General features: G+C 39.8%; 1 protein-coding gene across 2 annotated transcripts in view; it reads right to left on the bottom strand.

Annotated features, from left to right (window-relative positions):
• The window catches only part of sema3b (sema domain, immunoglobulin domain (Ig), short basic domain, secreted, (semaphorin) 3B), an 83421-nt gene that overhangs the window by 16995 nt on the left and 51623 nt on the right, over positions 1-14803 (bottom strand). For both annotated transcript variants that reach the window (XM_038722986.1, XM_038722985.1), the window contains exons 3-9: positions 12828-12985; positions 11341-11403; positions 3386-3505; positions 2737-2830; positions 2460-2579; positions 2147-2289; positions 1796-1910 (exon numbers count right to left, since the gene is read on the bottom strand). In XM_038722986.1, the coding sequence (XP_038578914.1) occupies positions 1796-1910; positions 2147-2289; positions 2460-2579; positions 2737-2830; positions 3386-3505; positions 11341-11403; positions 12828-12985 (813 nt within the window). The remainder of the gene's footprint in view (positions 1-1795; positions 1911-2146; positions 2290-2459; positions 2580-2736; positions 2831-3385; positions 3506-11340; positions 11404-12827; positions 12986-14803) is intronic.

Raw genomic sequence — 14803 nt, forward strand, 5'->3', positions numbered from 1 at the left:
TATTGCAAACAGATTTGGTCAGACAGATCAATCAGAAACATCTTGAGAACTGAATCTGCCTCTGAATAAACCACATGACTGAAGGTTTGGTGTTTCTTTTTGTGAGGCGTGATAGTCAGGTGTTGATTGCTTTAATCAGAAATTGTGCATTCTTTTCATGATTCCTATAAGTCATGGCATTTGAAAGAATATATATTTAAGTTTTAGTGACTTTAGTTTTACTTTTTAAGATAAAGTGCATATGTTGTGCAATTGATGGTTCGCTCTTACTAAGCCAGCCAATCTTTCTGTTCTTGCCCTGCACATATGTGATAGTAGTGGCAAGAAAATTTCTTCGTAATTTTTTAAAACAGTGTGTCCTTGATTTCAAACAGAGGTATACAAAAACAGCTTCCCATGATTAGTTGCTGACCTTCAGTTTTGCCAGTTGAAATGACAACTGTCACTGGCACCTATCAGACGTAACTTGCTATCTAAGATACTGTAATGTCAACTTAACTCCATGTGTTGGCTGCAAATCTTGTCTCCTGCAGACTTTTTCCACCTGGCTCGTTTTAAAATGTGAACCTTGTAAACTCGGTCTTACATATGGAGTGTAGAGCTAATTAGTCGCAGTGCAGAGCTAGTTAATCTTTTTTTTAAGTATGATTAGAAAAAAGGAGGACTACCTCATGTATTTGGAAATCGTAATCCAATAAACAGATGCTTACACACATCTTTTTAGCGTAACAAGTTAGTTAATCGGGCATGCTTAAGTTTTCCATTAGGAATGGATTGAACAGTACATTTGTCTGCTCTTTGTTCTTATTTGTCTCCTTTATTGTATGCTTGGTTTATGAAAGGCAAAAAAGACACTATCCTCTTTGGAGTATCGCTCTTCTCATACTCAGCATGTGAACAAATCCAGAGCTTGACAGCCTTGGCGTGACAATTATGGTTAGATGGTATGACTGGACAATTGCTTGGAGGAATGCTTTAGCGAAGGGCCAGTTGTTGCCGTGGACATGATTTACACTTCTTTAGTTCATAGATTCTTCCTAGATTTACAGCTTTTTACTGTACTCATAATTTACAAAATCATATTTATCATATAACATATCTGTTAGTTGTGAATATTTACGAGTCCAGTGCTTGGCTGGACTGGCACCAGACATTTGTGGAACTGTCCAAGTGAGTTTAAGTGAAATTACTGTGTGTCTTTATCATAAAATATTTCCTCTGCCCACAATTCATGCTTTAGCCGAGCTTCTGGATCCTGGCTAATAAAAACACATTACTGTCTTTTGTCATTGGAAGACTCACCAGAGACAAGCCTGCAACTTACACTGAACCCACAGTAAAAACACTGCCTCAGATCAGGCAAGAATCTATTACCAATTAATCTCTCACTCATGCTTTCTCCAAGTCTGCAGGAATGTGGGGCTGAATGGTAATCTACAATAGAGGTCAAATTGAATTGACAAAGCAAGGTTGGAAAATGAGCACAAATTTCAACTCTTTGTTTTGCTTTTTTTAACCAAAAAATTTTTATTTCTTTAGCAAACTACACAGTTATTTGGATAGTTAGTGTCTGAAATGGGGACATAAAATAGATACCCTGGACTTCATTTGAGTCGACAGTAGGGCATCTGTCTGAGGTGGGTGAGGTCAAAAGTGTGCTTTCTTCAATATAAGTATTATGCAGAGTCTTCACCTAAAACATCAGTTATGTTACATCATACTTTTATCCAACATAATTTCTGACATAAATGAGTTGGTACAATGCAGTATCTGTCTGTGTGCACAGTGAACTTACGCAGCTCGTCAAAGTATGTGTCACTGCCGTCAGCTCCTGGCACTGAGCATATCAGACGAGTCTTGAGGAATGTCGTCCACTTGTTCACCAGACTTCGCTGACCGCCCATGTCATTCTGATACATGACAAAACAGTCAGGAGTCGTTTAACAGGATATAACATTTAACGTGTGAAAGAAGACAGTGAGGGCAGTGTTATAAATTGGGCACCAGCCACATTCACCACTTAACCAACAGAATATGACCTCATTTTGTTACAGAATCTGTCACATAGCCATGCTGAGCGGGTCTGGTGCAGCCCGGTGTGTTTTTTTTCACAAGACTGAACTTAAGTGATGAAACGACCTCTCACCCTGCAGAGTTGTCCGATGCGAGAGTAGGTGGACTTTCCCAGCCCCTGGGCCTCAACTGCCGTCTCACGGAAGAAGAAAAATACCTTGTCATCATCGGGGTTTTCACTTTCTGGGACCCAAAAGGAACCAACAAATTTTGGTTCTGGTAGACAGAAAGAGGATCAATGTCAGTAATATCGGTATTTATGAAACATGCTGTGAGTTTTGTTCTAATCACAACCACACTGAGGTCAGTTAGAATATAAAGTGGAGTCAGCTGAAAAACAATGTCTGTCTAGGCTGACACATAAACACACACAAACACACACAGACCATTGAGCCAGCGTGAGTCATGCTGTTCAGTACGGATGGAGGGGCGTTTCCCCAGACTTCTAAAGATGGTGAAGTCCCGTCCCATTAAGTCCGTGGCCACCCCTGCATATAGCTCATCACCTAGGAGACAAAATGAATCAATAACTGACTGATTAGTTGTGTGACCTTTACTGGTGACCAGGTTCAAGAAGATAAAACGTTCTTAAACAAAGCCTTTTTTTATAAAACCATGGTTAATGGATAATCAGTTTATATTAATGTGCAAGCGTTCAGTTACCAACGAGTACAGATGCAGCATTGTGGCGAGGATCATACGGACTCTTCCCTTTCCCGTCCTCCACCTTGGAGGGGTCAATTCTGAATACATGGTCCTGATGGGGAGAGAAGACAGGAAGAACTGGATTAAAAGTGTGATCACACGTTCACTTTGTTATCTTGTGCCGACTCACACAGTCATTTTTTGGGATGGATTTCCGGTTGGATATTTTGGCAGCATGAGTAAGTCAAAACAAATTTGAAACCAGCAACTTGACCTAAGCATGATGAATTTGTCAACATGCTTTCCCACAATTTACCCTCTCTGCAGCATCAGTCTAGACTCTAGTCTGCCTTGAGTCAATTTTTGTTTGATTGTATGGTTTCCAAGCCTTACTAACTACAGGATATTAGATGTCAAAATTCATCCCTTTAAACGCATAAACCTTGTTTTTTTAAGGTTCTTTCCTGCAGTATGTTGAGATTATATTCATAACAAACAAAGCAAGTAGTGATTAAAATTCTCAGCATAACTGCATTATGACTGCATGATGAGTGATTAACTTACTATAGCTATAAAATGTATTCATGCAAAACAAATTGTGTATGTATGAGATACTTGAAGTGTCTCAAACAAGCCTGTATAAGTTTATGTTTTGTTCATTTCTCACCTCCATCCTATGTCCCACCTCTACGAAGGCACAGGTAGGGTGGAAGGCTCCGGTTCCACAGGCATACAGGTGGGTGCGGTTATAGTGGTGCACAATCTTCACATAGTTCACACAGTCAGACTGAGAAAGACACATACAGAGATATACAGTTTCAGTTTACCTATGAATAGCAATTTGAAGGGTAGTAGTTCATGCATATAGGGGGGAAAATCCAAATCAATGTAGATTCTGCTTCAGAGCATTACACACAATCAGGGTTACAATTCTAGTAAAGAAATACTGAATCTTTTTATTTAAATATATTTGTCTAAAATGGTCAGATTGAAATATTCTTTAATAAATTGGTGAAATTTGTCTTTAAATTAACCACTGTGTAGCATTTACTGGTACAATGTCAACAATACTAAAATTCCCAGAAAAAATGCCACGGACGTGACTGCAGTTAGCCGTAGCCCAGTTTAAAAGTGTAAAAACAAGTTAACGTGACAACTCAAGGAAAAAACACACAGTAAATCCAAAAACGACCAAAACTCAAACAGTGTCTCTCTTTCGGTTTAGTGATGTACATTCCTCACATAGCTCCTCTCACCCTGTCTGCCTGTGACAACACTGTCAGGTCCTCAGCTGCACCTCCGAACATAATGTTGTGACAGCCTTTGTGTCCTGTCTGTACACACGCATGTCTACAGTGTGTGTGTGTGTTTGTGTGTGTGTGTGTGTGTTTATACAAAGGGTAAAATGGTCATATGAACCTCTGTGTGAAAGCACACAACGGTCAAAAGCATAATGAATGCCAACTGTGAACTTATTTACACAGTATGGATTTCATATAACGCATTTGCCTTTTTCCTGCATGTCACTGGGTGTGAAACACAAAGCAACAGTATTAGATAACTGAGACAAACAGATGGAACAAGAAAGCACACCAAAGGGGGGAAGCTTTCTGCTTCACTAAATAGCTTGTAGATAGTTAAAACCTTTACACCAGTAAAGCTCGGTTAGATGAATCAATAACTGACAACATCGATAACAGTCTCATCTCTCTGTTCAGTAAGCAGCTGGTTAGCTTGGTTTGGAAATTGTGTGTCATTTTATTGGTTTGCATGCATTAACCAAAAGAGAAATGATTTGTTGGGTCATGAGCTTTAGAGGTGCTGATATGTAGATTTTTCTACCTGCAGACAGAGTCTGGCTAACTGCTTTAAGTCTTTATGCTAAACTAAGCTAACCAACTGGTGGCTGTGGCATTTAGGGTGAAGTTATGAGATTGGTATGGATTTTCATATCTATCTCTCGACAAGAAGAAAAACAAGTGTATTTCCCAAAATGTAAAACTATCATAACTATCACAACATTTGCTTCTCATTTTAAACTTTTGTTTTAATCAGCGAGCTGACACCAGCCAAGATTAGAGAGATTTTAAATGAAAAAAGAGTAAGAGTAAGACTAAGTTGGTGATCACTTTTTTTTAAACAGATCACTTCCCATTCCATTTTTATTTCTCTGCCTCCTTTATCCTCATTCACATCAACAACTTTCAGCACCGTTATCCCTTTCTTTATTCTTCCTCTTCTTATCTAGACAGCAAGTTATTGAACTACAGTCACATCTGTCCATCTCTGAGTCAGGTAACAGTAAGCTGGATCTCAGGAGACTGCTGGAGAAAAGATGTACTGTACACAAATGGACTAGATGATACACACTCCTTTTCTAGCCACAGTCCTGGTCTTAACACCAGGTTTTGAGGAACTTGGCCCGTTTTACTATCCCATTAAGTGAGGAGAAAATGGACACCATGATTATCATGATAACCCCCATGATTGTCAGTGCTCTCCAGCCCCAGGGCTCAACAATATATGTCTGTGTTGTCATTACAAACCTATTAAATTTCCCATAAACCTAGACTAGTCAGTAAGATATTGCTGGCTTTACACATCGCTGTAAACACACAGACACTGGCCCTTACATCTAACTGAACGATCCCTCACTTTCTGTCCTGGCTACTTTTCCCCAGACAGGCAACTGTAACATATGTCTGTCGATCAAGTTACAAAAACACTGTGGGAGCCCCAGGGGCCACTGGAGAAGAGGTTTATAAAGGCATGAATGGTCTTGGTCTTAATCTTCCAATTTTGATGAAAGATTGTAAAACTGTTTTGGCTTTATCAGAGGAACACTCAGTTTTTTCACACTTTTTTTTCCTAATGTTTGCCTTTTTATATTTTATATTGCTTTCATGTTTTATTTTTTCATTTGTGATCTCTGTGTTTAATTCCTAGTTGCAAACCAAATTCCCTTCAAGATAAAGATTGAATGATGTTATTTTAAGTTAAATTATGAATGGCAGTTCATTTGGCATGGCAGTCTATTTCTTAATTTTTCTGTTTATCCATCTCTATTTACTCTCTTCTCTAATCAAATTGTTTTCTTTATCTGTCTGCTCTGTCTGTCAGCCTCACCCAAGGATGACAGACAGACAGGCCAGGTTGTGAAAGCAGTGGCAGAAGCGGAATTGTGGCTCATTAGGCCTGACACCCTACCCACCCACCCACACACACCCACACACACCCACACACACACACACACACACACACACACACACACACACACACGTCTTGACCCTCAAATAGCCCTTTAATCACTCAGCGGTTCAGAACAAAGGTCTGCCTTTCAGCTTCTGAAAACCACCAGGGGGGTAAGAGTTGGAGTTGTTGGTGTGTGAATACATACATGCTTCTGTGAGTTTGTGTGTGCATGCACATGTGAAGGTGTTCAACTAATCAACGTGCTGATTAAGGTGTTGACCAACACAGGAGACCTCTGTTTCTCATGAAAGAAAGAGGCACACACGTTCCACTTTTGCCTCCACCCTGAAGCTGAAACACACATTTACACAATGAATGAACATACAATCACACAAACACATGCCTCACCAGCTTCCCATGTTCCTCTGATAAAACATACTCATCCTCATATTTTAAAACAGCTTTTTTCTCATGATACCCAGTGTGTGTAGCTGAAACAAGACTTCCTCCTCCTTAATCAATCTCATACTGCATTTTAAGCCCCTCTGCTGACTCCCTCACCTTCCTCTGCCCTGTGACAAAGTCAATTCTTTGATGTGACAAAAGGGAAAGAGAGCAGGAGGAAAAGAAAAGGTAGGAAGAGAAAAGACCCTTGAAAGACCTTGAAAAGATCAGAAAGAAAGGAGGACAATGAGGGAGGTGTTTGGAGGTTATGCCAGCAATTACGTGTGTGTGTGCATGTGTGTGTGTGTAGGTTTTAAAGGGTTCACTGGCCAACCTTTGACCTACCACTGACTCATTAGTAGAAACAGTGAGCAAAACGCAGGCTGTGACCTCACTGCAGCCTGAGCTTTAGGTCCTGCCTTCATGTCAAATAAAGCTGCATTGTTCCCCTATGGATGTATTTTTTCTCTCTTTATCCTTTTACCATTCTAGAAATGATTAACCCGATCTACCTATTTATTACTTCAGCCATTGTCTGAGCATCTGCTGCTTCTCTCCATCTCTGTCCATCTCACATAAACTAGGTTTCTTACAAGCATTATGTATTGAGCTGTAAAAGTCCTTTTTTGATGATCCCCAAATGAAAATTGGAAATTCTTCCACCATACATACATACATACAAACAGAGCTACTGTTTGTCTTTCATTCTCTGTTTTGATTGTGTCTAAAAGCGAAGAGTCCCACTTCGATAAAGTTAATGGCTCAGAGTGTTTGACACATTACTCCTGCAACCGAACTGTTTTCTTCTACAGTTCGGTTGCAGATATTATTGTAACTTTACAGCTACAATAATATCACAGAGGAACCCACTGAAGCAATGCAGGATTTCATTTTTTCTGTTACTATAATGGATATTCTCAATTGTTCCAGTAAGTGTTGTTTGCGTGTGTAAAGTGAGTCCCCACACACTGATGTCTACACAGTAATTCTACACAGTGAAAGTCAAAAAATGATGCTTGGTGCTTTTCAGGAGCATGCTGTGCACACATATGGTGGCCTCTAAGCTGTTTCACTCAATAGTTAAAGGTTAAGACCCTCAAGGGTACTTGAAAATATAGGTATTTCTTATCAATGTTGGGTGGTTGTTCATTTAGCCCACCGCTTTGGTTCAGACAGAAATATCTCAGCAACTATGGATGGATTTCCATGACTGTCTTGTTCCCCAAAGGATACATCCCAATGACTTTGTGACCCCCTCAGTTTTCTATATCACATGTATCATGTATATTAGGTGGAATTTTTTTGGTTTTGAAGAAAATGTCTTAAAAACTATTGGATGAATTATCATTAAATTTGGTACAAACATTCCTTGTTCTCCTCAGCAAGAATTGATTGGTGACGCCTTAACGTTTCTAATTAGCAAATGTTAGCCTGCTCACACACAAAACTAAGTAGGTGAACATGGTAAACATTATACCTGCCAAAAAAAAGCATGTTAGCGCGGTCATTGTGAGCATGATAGCATGCTGACGCTAGCATTAAAAGCAATGCTGTGCTTAGGCAGCCTCACAGAGCTGCTCGCATGGCTGTAGAATGCTTTATACGCCCATTGCTTCCATGTTCATTATGCAGGACCTTCTGCTGTCAAGAAATGGACATCATGTGTGGTGTTTTTCTGGTGAGGACAGTTTCAGGCTTTAAACATTCACAGTCACTCAACCTCAACATAATCCCCAGTCACATTTTCCCGGTCAGTCAATGGATTTAAACTAGTGATCTTCTTTTAACCGGAGCTAACATGACAGCGTAAACACACAATCCATCACTTCCGTAGGTTTAAAGGCTCCAGCTCTACAGTGATGCCTCAGTCAAAGTGCGAGTCAGACTGAGTGTCTGGGTGAAATGACAACTGTTTACTGACCCTGTCTGACTGTGTTTATGTGCATGTGTCTGTGTTTGTGTTTGTGTGCATGTTAGGTGGCTTTCCTGTGGTCAGTGGGTGGGTGTGTGAGTGATGAAGTGTTTATTACTTGTCTTCATGTCGGCAACAAATGCTAAAGAAATACACTGGTGGGTGAGAATGCAAGATACTGTACTGGATCAGATACACAAGCCGACTTTTCCTAGTTTTAAAGGAACAGTTGGACATTTTGGGAAATATGTTTATTTGCTTTCTTGCTGAGACTTAGAGAAGGTTGATACTACTCTCAGTTGTCAGCCTGTCTGTTAAATGTGAAGCTACTACCAGAAGATGCTTAGCTTAGTTTAGCATTAAGAAACAGGGGAAAACATACTCTGTCAGCCTGTAAGAATAATTAGCATGTAATATATTGCTTTTTTAATCCATGGAAAACCCTAAGTGTAAAAATGACATGGTTTTATGGGGGGTAAAAGGCTAGATTATTTCTTTTTCAGGCACAGTAACTTATTGTCATCACTGTGAGGTTGCTAAGCAACCTGCTGAGAAAAGGCCATGGTTTCTTCTGCTAAACTCTGCATTATATGGATTTACTGTTTATAAACCACCATATTATTTGCATTGCAATCCATGATTATTTGGCAGCAAGTAAGTTGGTGATGCAAAAGTGTTCTGACACAACGCACACAAAGTTCATGCGAAACCCCCCATCTCCCACTATATGTTTGCCCTGGTCAAGCAAAAGTTAGTCTGGTTCCAGACCTCTGAATCACCGTCCACCTTTCAGATTTGTGGAGCGATTCAAAGGAATGAATGACGTGAAACAAAACAGCAATTCTGTTCGAATACTAGGCTAAGTAGGAATCACTACTACAGTGACAAGGATCTGATTCCTTTATTGGCTTCCCAGCTGAAGACTGGGTTTGATGGAGTGCCTGGCCAAACTAGATGCAACCCTACCAGAGACTGAATCCCTGTGGTGTCGTCCAAGACTCTTTCTTACAAAGAGTAATTCTGTAATATAAACTCACTGCAGTGAAGTGTAAATACATACACTTAAGATAATACAGTTAAGCATTACCCAGTACATATTGTGTTTGTGTGTACAGTTTGTAATAAAGTGCAAAAAGACAGATCCAACAGTGAAAAGGTCAATATGATGGTAACTGCAAAATAAAAAGAAAGAGAAAATATTTCCACATAGTATTTAGATAAAAAAGACAACATTGTTTGATGGAGAGGAACGAGCACAGAGACAGAGGCGGAGGAAGCAACATGAGAAACCTCTGGTTCCCAGAGAAAAAGGGAGGAGAGGAGAACTGAGTTTAGGAAGAAGGATAGAAGAGATCCAGTGGGGGACGGAGCTGTTGGTCTCTTCGTACAGAGTAACACCCTTTAATTAGGGTCAACGGTGTGAGGTCAGCTAAGTTCTCACTGTGTGGGTGGGTGTTCACAAAGACACTAAATGTCAAAAGGAATAAAGGGGAATGGATAAAAATAACATTTCAAAGGCCAGAAAGGAACACCAACTGACCTTTCTTCAAAAATTTGTCATCCAAATTCCCCCAGTTCTTCCCAGGTCTTTTCTTTTCTTATCGCTTTCCCTTCCATCTCTCCTTCCCCTCTTCCTCTTGGATAAATGTTACTAATTCTCTCCAATACTCTCTGTCTCCACTGTTAGGCCCTCTTTCAAACACACACAGGACACATACACACAGACAACGAGGTCCATTCATACAGAACTCCACGCTCCAGTTTCACCTGATCAAGAGTCTGTCTGAGGGTGTGTGTGCTCAGGTTTCTGTCTGCTACAGCTGTGTAATCACACTGATGAAGGGTTAGTTTTACACACACACACACACACACACACACACACACACACACACACACACACACACACACACACATTGGTTGCTTAAACATGAACAAATGAGCATAAATACAGTATATATAGACAGACTTGTGGCGTGTCAGCACACACCGATGGAAAGTTACCGTTTTACACACACACGTGCACACCTATGCACATACACATAGAGTAAGCTAATGGTGTGTGATGTAATCCTGGGTGGTCTATAGGCTCTTGGTGGCCTCTACATGCCAAGCCCGCTCTACCCACATGCCATCCACATACAGAACTTCACATTTAGACACATAATCATCACATACAGGATTTACTCAGCATATTCTTAGAAACTAAGTGTTTCCCTTAGTAGATCAAAATAGAAAATCTTGATTTTTAAAATTTTTGTGGCAGCCAGTAAAAAGACCAAGGGAAGTAGCAGGGTGGCCTATGTTTGGAGAAACAGTCCTAAGAGCATTACAGTAGGTCATGCGTTCAATCCTTGCAATATGTAGCAGCTGGAATTTGCTTTCCTTATGCCTCTTTGCATTGCTGTCACATAATAAATACTTTCCCTGTGTGAAATATTTGTAATGCAAGGGTCCTCTCCTAAAAGCCTTGTTTTAAACTCACTGTGATGTGTTTACATGGCCAAGAAATAAAACCAAATTAAAGATTCTCATTAACTTGACGTTGAGAAATTAGTTTTCTGCACTGATGCACTGATTTTAAACTGCTTCGGAAAAACACACGTCTTTGGCTTAGCATCGAACTGAGCAGATCTCAGTCACACAGGGTTTAAAACAAACATGTTTTGAGGAAGTGATCTCACCACAGGGCAGGTCCAGAAGTTGGAGTGTCGCACCTTGTTATCTGTTTAAACGTGGTGTTTCTGTCTTGTGATGACTCCCATGACTCCGCTGGATTAAAAGGTAGCATTGTGTTGGGGAAGGAGTGGACAGTTACCTCCTCCACGAGAAACTTCTCAGCCCTCTTATTTAACTCTGTGTACAATGTATGATGTCTGAGGGCTGATGAGGAGTGATTTTTATGGGATTTTATGTAATGCATCATGGTTGATATATAGTCAGTCTGTTTTGCTTATGAGCCAACACTAGCCAACATCACTTGTCAGGTTCCAAAGATTGTATACTTTGTAAATTAAAGTAAAATAGAGTAGAAAATGGGATGAGGGGAGGTTAGTAAGTAGTGTGAAGACACTTACAGTGATATCCTTGCCAGCCCAGTTACACTCCTCCCTCCAGTCGACAGGAGCGGGCCAATAGATCTGAAACAAAACATGTAAAGGTCAGATGATCTTGTCGCTGAAATCTAAATGTGTTATCTGGAATCATTTATTAATTTTGTGATGTAAATTTTGAGAAATGATTTAACTTTAAACATTAAAAACAACGCATCTGTTCCCTTTAAATTAATAATATGCCCCGCCCCCTGAGCAAGGCACACCTCAAATGAGATACGTAGAGGTTTGGATTCATAAAGGTTTTTATCTCACTTCCCTTCTGCCTCTCCGTATTTCTGTCCAACTTCACTTCCTTTCTTTCCTCTTTGAATGACCCCACCACATTAAATTAACAGCTTCTGCTATAGCAAATCTGCACACCCCGGTCATAAATCTGACTCGCCCATATACCTAAAACCAAAAGAGGCTTCACATCTGTTGCACCAAGCATGTAATTTACTTCCAACAACCGTGAACAGATGTTTGTACTAGGCTCCATTTTACTTGTATATCTATGGCTTTTTTGTGTCTCTATGCATTTAGGTGCCCTTGTATTGTCAGTTCGTGTAAATGTATTGAGCATACACAATGGATAGCTCCAGTGTGAATGTTCAAGTCTTTGCATGTTTGTTTCTGCAACGTAGGCTATGACTATTACACAATGAAAAGGAAAAGGTTTCAGTTGTATATCATTCAGATATCAATCACAATCTTTTTCATCTCTCTTTTCATCTCTGTCCGCATCTTTTATTTTCCATCTTTCTCTATTAATCCCACGTTTTTCTTTCTTCTGTGAAAGTGAGGCGAGTCACTTGAGTGGTCTCACATGTGCAAGAATATGATTCATTCATTTTCAAAGAGTCAAGTTGGTAAATTGTGTCCATGCTTGAATATTTGTCGTTCTGCCATGCCTTTAGGTCCACATGAAAACAAACTCAAAGTGTGTGTGGCCTGACTGATAACAACAGTAATAAATGACAGACATTAAGACATTAATCAGACAGGAATCACACATTATGGCCCAGTATGATCTCCTCTATCTATTTTGTAATTCACACAAGTGATAAAGAAATTTTATGATGGAGACACATAAGGTTGCTAATTAGAAAACAGTTCAGGTTCAGTATACAGCAATAGAAAATACTGTATTACTGTATATTACTTCTTTGTTTTAGTGAAATACAGAAGGAGTGCAATGTGTTTGAAGGTCTCATGAGCTCAGGGTATGTTTTGTAAAACAAAGTGTAGATTGTTGTGAAACCTCACCACAGTAACGGCTGAGTCACTAGTATTAATAAACAAACCTTTCACACCCACACATATAAAAAAAATCTGTTGTGGGGCAATACATTTTATATATTAACTATATATTTTTTATGTAATTTTTACACATTAAAATTGTATATGTTGCCCAACTGAAATAGTTCCTGACTTATTATGATTTTTTACAGATTTAGGTTCTGACCAACCTTGTGTTCCTGCTTGGCAATGTTGTCTAATGATAGCGACAGCAGGAAGTTCTTGGCCCCGACGAAGAGACGGCCTCTTTCTTCATCCAATAGCAGAGCGCTGAAGCAGCATGAACGCTCCAGCTCAAACCGCCGCACTCCATGGAACTGCTGCAACTCTGCAATCGTACAAATACACAGGATTAAAGATGGCGGCCTTTCAATCTGTCTTCTGTTAAATGTGGCATGTTGCATCCTCCTACTGCATGCCACATGCAAACTCTCACAAGATTTTTCAACGCACATCATGCTGTCATCAGTTTGGCAGAATAGAAAAAAAAATGTACTGTATATATGGCCATTATCCATATGCTAATTGTTTTGTTAGTATGTCTTGAATAAAACAACAAGTAACAGTAAACAATGAACTAAGAAAGACTGTGATGACTCGAGGTTGTTTTGGCATTGATAATTTCATCACATAGTCTTCAGATCCAAATCAGTTAGTCACAGGGCTGCAACAAGTCATGTGGTTGATAAAGAAGATTACCAGTTAATGTTGGTATTAAAATAACATTTCTGATGTGTGTCCTAAGGCCAGTGACTTGTGAACAAGCAGGACAAAATCCTCTGACAGTAATGGCACTAATTTGGTTTCAATGGAAAAACTGAGTGTCCTTACTTTTTCCAAACTGGCAAGTACAATTTCAGGGGGGGGGGGGGACAGTGCCCAGGCATATCCAGCTTGTATTTGTAAACTTAAGCTATAATAGTTAACCAAAGCCAGTGGAAAAAAACTGTGCATGTGGCCTGAGAAGCAGAAGAAATAAAAGGACTGCATCCTCCCTGCTGGCCTGCCTTAAACCAAGAGCTTGGAAAAAACAAGGCCCTCTTTGCTTACAAAATAAAATTGCTTTATTAGTCTACCATTGTTCTAATGGGAATATATAACTTTAATTAAGAAGCTGACGCCACCCAAAAGCCGCCTGCATGACATCAGGACTTTAGGTCTGCTGCTCTTGTTTTATATTAACGTGCCATTTTCAGCAAATGTGTTATCATTCAGTTCCACCATACTGTGGTGACAATAACCTTGGGCCCAGAGAAGACATTTATAGTACTGTAAAGTGACACTTGTTTAAGGCACCTATTATCTGATACAGAGAGAACAATGTAGCTGACAACTTTTAAATACATCAAAGTGTCTTTGTATTCGTTAAGTCGGTTGTTTTGTCTTTCCTCTTTCAGAATTAAATTTCACATTCTCATTTGTCAAAACAAAAGAACGTATTTGTCAGGCAGCCCTGACTTGATTAATGGATACACAAATGTCTACAGCCATCCTAGCTGCCCAGTGAGGTCATAATGCTCCCTACAAACCACCCAAAAAAATCTTCTTGCTACTTTCAGATCTTCAGCAGTAGAAGTGGGGCAAAAAATAGTGGGGGAGCTCTGGAGGAGAAAGCTTGGGTCAGCGCTGGAACTTCTGGACAAATAAACTCACAGAGTTGCCCTCCACTGGATTGTAGCCGTCAGCAGGCACCTAGAGCTCTGTGATACTACTTCATATTTATACAGAGATCGGACAAAACAGGAGATTGCTTGGAGAAAAGTAAGCATGGAAGTTGAACTACCTGGTAAGTTCAGATAATATGTGTTGTTACTTGATTCCAGCTATTGTACTTTACTATGAAACTATGAATATATATATGGAAGGAAGTATAGCATAGCCCGGATCAATCTGAACGCCATTTAGAAAACAAGTTGTTTGCTTTTCATCTTTCCGACAGACCTGACAAAGCATAAATTCATATGTTAAACAAATCCACATCGTGATGTCGTTATTCGCAAAGCAAATTTTTTATTTTGAGTTCATACCGCTGTAGTAAACCAAAGGGGTACCAGCCACACGTGGTGGGGCACAGTGTGCTTAAAGTCATGATGCATTTCTGATGACAAGTACAGTTTTTGGCACCAGGAGGGCATTTTCCACTTCA

This window comes from Micropterus salmoides, unplaced genomic scaffold (assembly GCF_014851395.1).
Source record: "Micropterus salmoides isolate LMB-PRFRI ecotype aquatic unplaced genomic scaffold, ASM1485139v1 Ms_hic_scaffold_16, whole genome shotgun sequence".
Taxonomy (NCBI): Eukaryota; Metazoa; Chordata; class Actinopteri; order Centrarchiformes; family Centrarchidae; genus Micropterus; species Micropterus salmoides.